The following is a 5,496-nucleotide window of genomic DNA, read 5'->3' as shown; positions in this document are numbered from 1 at the left end:
CCATGGGTACCAAAAAATTCCCTTGACCAAGAATAATCAAGATAAGGCCAGCTTCATCACATCGGGAGACATATTTTGCTATGTTGTCATGCCTTTCGGGCTGAAGAACGTAGGGGCCACATATCAGCGTCTAATGAACAAAGTATTTGAGAAGAAGCTAGGAAGAAATGTAGAGGTGTATGTTGACGACATCCTGGGCAAGTCTAGGAAGGTTTCTGGTTTCATCTTTTTGCCACTCTTATGCATTATGGGATTAAGCTCAATCCAGCCAAGTGCATCTTTGGCGTAAAGAGTGGTAAATTTTTGGGTTTTGTGGTTACTGACTTTGTGGTTACTGACCGGGGGATCGAGGTGAATCAAGAGAAAGTCAAGTCAGTGTTAAACATGTCATCCCCTCAATCTGTCCGAGAAGTGCAGAAGCTGACCGAGACAATTGCTTCTCTTTCCCCGTTCATATCCCGGTCAGCACATCGGATTTATCCATTTTTCCATGTCCTTCGGAAGGTGCAGTAGTTTGGGTGAGATGAGAAATGTGAACATGCCTTCCAAGACCTTAAAAGTCATCTGGCAGAGCTTCTTGTCTTAGTGAAGCCAAAGTCGGAGGAGAAATTATTTGTCTATCTGTCCACTACGAAGTATGCTGTCAGTTCAGTACTTATAAAGGAAGAAGGCTATGATAATAAGCCTGTCTATTATGTCAGCCATGATCTTAGGGGCCCCGAGCTCCGATATAGTGAAGTGGAGAAGATAGCTCTGACTCTTGTTATGAATTCTCGAAAACTGCGATCTTATTTTCTGTCGCATCAGATTATTGTGCTTATTAATAGTCCTCTCGGGAGGATTATGACTCATTCAAAATTGTCCCGGAGAATGATCAAATGGACAGTGGAGTTGGGAGAATATATATTGAGTGAATGGCCCGAGTTGCCATCAAAGCCCAGGCCTTGTCAGATTTCTTATCCGAGATGGTTCAACCTGATGAAAAGGATGTATGGAGAGTATTTGTTGATGGAGCGTATAGCCTTTCTGGATATGGGGTAAGAGTAGTGATAATAGCTCCCCCAAGAGAGAAGATTAAATTGGCATTAAAAATTGACTCCTGTGTGACTAATAATGAAGCAGAATATGAGGCTGTTCTAGCCGGTATTCGAGCTGTTCGGGAGATCGGAGCCCCCTGGATCATTTTGTATTCCGATTCACAGTTAATTACTCAGCAGATAAAAAGCTTTTATGAGGCTAAGGATGATATGATGCTTAAATATCTAAAGATCATCAAAGCCCAGGCCGAATCTTTTGTGGATTGGAGTAATGAGCAGATCCCCCGGAACGAGAATGGAAAAGCAGATGCTTTAGCTAAAATGGCCGCCTTTTTATCAGAAGTCAGTACCCGAGAAGTATTGCATGTTACACGGCTAATTTTTTACACGGAAGAAGAGACATTTCCAGCACCAGAAGATTCGTGGATGACACCCCTGATCAAGTTCATTGTCAACAATGAATTACCTGAAGAGAAAACTCAAGCTCAAAAGATCAAGAGACAAGCTTCCAGGTTTGTTCTCTTAAATAATATCTTATACAGGAGATAATTTTAGGGACCTCTGTTAAAGTGATTATCTTTGGGAGAGGTGGATTATGTCCTCCGGGAGATTTATGAAGGGTGTTGTGGAGAGCATCTCGGAGGAATAGCATTAGCCCGGAAAGCAATGCTTGCCAGATTTTGGTGGCCCACTGTTAGCGAAGACTCTGCTCGAGTGGTCCGGGCGTGTGAGAGTTGTCAATATCATTCTAATTTTCAGCACAGTCCAACCACTCTTATGAAGCCCATCTGGGCATCTTACCCTTTTGATCAGTGGGGGATGGACATTGTTGGTCCCTTTCCCGTCGCTCGGGCTCAGAAGAAATTTCTTTTGGTAGCAGTCGATTATTTTTCCAAGTGGGTAGAAGTTGAGCCCTTGGCCAAGATTACAGAGAAGGAAGTTTTGAAGTTTCTGTGGAAAAATATTGTATGCTAGTTTGGAGTTCCTAGGAGACTAATTTCAGATAATGAGAGGCATTTCCAGGAAAAAGAGATCACAACTTGGTGCCAGTAAATGAAAATCACTCAGTCTTTCACTTATGTTGCTTATCCTCAAGAAAATGGCCAAACAAAAGTTGTAAACAGAATTATTGTGCAAGCCTTGAAAACTAGGCTACATGGCAAAGGAAAAGACTGGGTGGAAGAATTACCTAGTGTTCTTTGGACATACAGAACTACTCCCCGAGCTCCTACTTGAGAGAATCCTTTTAACTTGGCGTATGGTTCTGAAGCAGTTTTTCCTGTTGAAATCGGACAATCTTCTGCCCGGATAGAATCTTACCCGGATAGTAATGGTCAAAGCCGGGCAATGGAGTTGAATCTGGTGGAGGAGAAAAGAGAGCAGGCTATGATTTGAATGGAAGCTTACCAAGGCTGGGTTATAAAATCATACAACAAGCGAGTTCGAATCCAAGACTTTCAAATAGGAGATCTCGTGATGAAAAAAGTCAATCCAGCCGGAGACGTTGGAAAATTGGAAGCTCGGTGGGAATGACCTTTTAAGATAACCCAAAAGGTTAGTTCGTGAGCTTTTTATTTATAGGACGCTCAAGGACGATCTCTCAAGCGACCGTGGAATGTATTTCATTTGAAAAAATATTAAGCTTGAAAGATGTAATTATGGTTTGAAGATATAATGAAAGTTCTTTTCTTCTCAGAAAGTATGTGAATATTATATCTAAACCCGGGAGGTACAAATCCCCGGTTAATCTATAAAGTCCCGGGACATGATCCCCGACCCAAGGCTCTGTACCTTGGTAATTAATAAGTTCAGGGCTCCGCACCCTGGCTCGGGGCTCCTTACCTCGACCACTCCCAAGTTCCGGGATCTATTCCCCGGCCCAAGGCTCCGTACCTTGGTAATTAATAAGCTCAGAGCTCCGTACCCTGTCCCGGGGCTCCGCACCTCGACCACTCCCAAGTCCTGGGATCTATTTCCCGGCCCAAGGCTCCGTACCTTGGTAATTAATAAGCCCAAGGCTCCGTACCCTGGCTCGGGGCTCCGCACCTCGACCACTCTCAAGTCTCGGGACCTATTCCCAGGCCCAGGGCTCAGCACCCTGGTTATTAATAAGCCCAAGGCTCTGTACCCTAGCTTGGGGCTCCGCACTTCGACCATTCCAAAGTCCCGGGACCAGCTCCACGGCCCAGGGCCCTGTACCCTGGTTATTCATCAAGTCCTCACACATTTACAGGGATTCATACCCAGCTCAGGGCCCAACATCCCGACTACTTATTGAAGTTACCTGATATTTTACAACAATTAGAAAAATCTTGTGACTTATCGTTCACAAGAAGTTCATGATTAAATTTTTCTAAGTCCGGCTATATTGCAAGTGATATTCATTTATACTTACATGGAAACACAATATATTAAAGAAAAAATGAAATTTCATTAATAAAAGCCTGAGGGCAATAATTACAAGAAAAATGAAAGAAAGAAAATACAATCCTATTCTAAGTCTATATGGCTTGACCTCGGCTGCTCTTCTTCTCGGGGCCCCTTCTTCTCCTCTTCATCATCCTTGGGAAGGGATGCTATGGCTCAGCCGAAGTCCGAGAAATCTTGCATATCCTCAGGCATAAGCCCGACCTCTTCAAATTGCTCCCGACATTTGTCAAAATTGGTCTTAAAGAGAGGATAGACCCGATCTTAAACAGCCGCCTTGAACTCTGGAGATTGGAGGAAGGAGGCCTGCCACTTGTCTCTTTGATAGTCAGCCACATCCAAAGAACTCTCAGCTCTCTCCGCTCGGGATTGTTCTAACTCTACCTGCTCGGATGGAAAATGATTCCTCGACTCCAAGGCAGATACCGTACCTCGCAGAGCTTCCTTCCGGGTAAGGCCCTCATCGGTGTCATCTCTGGCCTTCGCCAGATCTGCCTTGACCGTCAAGAGTTGCTGATTGGCCTTGTTTAAAGTAGCGTGGAGGTTGGACATTTCTCCTTCGTGGGCTGATTGAGCCCGGGAAATCTCCCATCGCAATTGCTCTTGAAGCTATTGGAAGGACCGTGCTCTATTATTTGCAGTGGTGGCCGCCGCTGCCACCTCTTCAAAGGCAGGGACCAGCATTTGAATACACTGTTCACAAGAAGTTATTAAAAAAAAGAGAGGAGAGAGAGAGGATCGAAGAACTTAGGGATATGATCCGGTTGGACCCCTCGAAGACTGAAAGCAGCATCTATTTAAGGAGCAGGAGTCCGGTTGGAGTGGCTCCCTCTGTGAAGATATTTCCCTGGGTAGGCAGAATAAGCTGCTAAAGTTCTTGGAGTGGCCGGATTTGGAGAGGAGGGTTGGATTGTGTTGCTTGGGAGGTGGTGCCCTGGCTTTCTCCCTGGGTACCTTCAACCATCACCAGTTCTGGGCTTGTGGCAGCCTTTCTCTTCCTCTGGAAGAGGGGAACGTGGTCTTCAGACTCTTCTAGGGAGTTCGCCCGAGTTGCCTCCCGCTGTTGTTGAGTTTCCGCCGGGCAGATTCCTTCATCCGGGCTGCTTACACCTCAGCCATTCTCTTCTTCTCAGCAGCCTCTCTCCGGGCTGCAAGCTTATCCTCTTTGGCCGCCTTCTCTGCCGCCCCCTCTTGGCAAAGGCTTCTTGCATCTCTGTATTGTCTGCATAAGGAAGAGAGAGAAAGTCAGTATGATAACAAAATAATAAGAAATATATATATATATAGATAAAATGAAATAATGCATAAGTGTAGAAGATTATCGGGCTGAGCACCCGAGACAACAACTTCATCTATTACCCGGTCAGTGGGGTCCTCTTCCGGGGCACTCAACCCGTATGCTATTAGATTTTCTTCGGAAATGAGGGCGGAAGAAGAAAATTTTTGATCCTCCACCAATTCTTGGCTTTGAGTGTAAGGCTCTTCAAATTTTTAAGAACGGGGAAGAGAGGGTTGCGAGGGAAGAGAGGGGAGAAACCCGGTTAAACAAGAAGGAGGAGCTGGAAGAGGAATGTAGAAAAAACGTCTCCATCCCTTCTGAGAAGAAGGGATATCATCAAAGAACCGAGATTTTAGCTGGGCAGATAGGGAGAAGGAATTGTCTCCCAGCCGACAAACAAAAAAATAATGAAGAATAAGGGGGGGATGAGGAGGTCGTGTATTTTAAAAAGGATATAGGCCGAGGCCATGATCCGGAAAGAATTGGGGTGGAGTTGGTTGATATGTACACAAAAAAATTTGGCTACCTCGATATAGAAAGAAGGGATGGGAAATCGGAGACCATTCCTAACTTGGTCTCAAAAAAAAATAATAAAGCCGGGAGGATGAATAATAGCCCTGTCAGAAGGACCGGGAGTCAAAATTTGAAAAAAAGAGGGGATGGAGCCGAGGGTGCTGTTCATTGAAGCGAACCAGGGAACCTCCAGAGTCTCAGATTGGGGTGGGGAGGAAGCTCGGGCTTTGCCCTTACCCT

General features: G+C 45.2%; 1 protein-coding gene across 1 annotated transcript; it reads left to right on the top strand.

Moving 5' to 3' along the window:
- Positions 1-914: 914 nt before the first annotated feature.
- Positions 915-2,432, top strand: LOC142521802 (uncharacterized). Its single transcript, XM_075624984.1, has 3 exons — positions 915-1,549; positions 1,657-1,730; positions 2,311-2,432. The coding sequence occupies exons 1-3, from the start codon at positions 915-917 to the stop codon at positions 2,430-2,432; spliced, it is 831 nt and encodes a 276-aa protein (XP_075481099.1).
- The last annotated feature ends 3,064 nt before the right edge of the window (positions 2,433-5,496 follow it).

The sequence above is a fragment of the Primulina tabacum genome, chromosome 13 (assembly GCF_025594145.1).
Source record: "Primulina tabacum isolate GXHZ01 chromosome 13, ASM2559414v2, whole genome shotgun sequence".
NCBI lineage: Eukaryota > Viridiplantae > Streptophyta > Magnoliopsida > Lamiales > Gesneriaceae > Primulina > Primulina tabacum.
The sequence above is the reverse complement of the archived record's forward strand: the minus strand, read 5'-3'. Positions and strand labels throughout refer to the sequence as shown.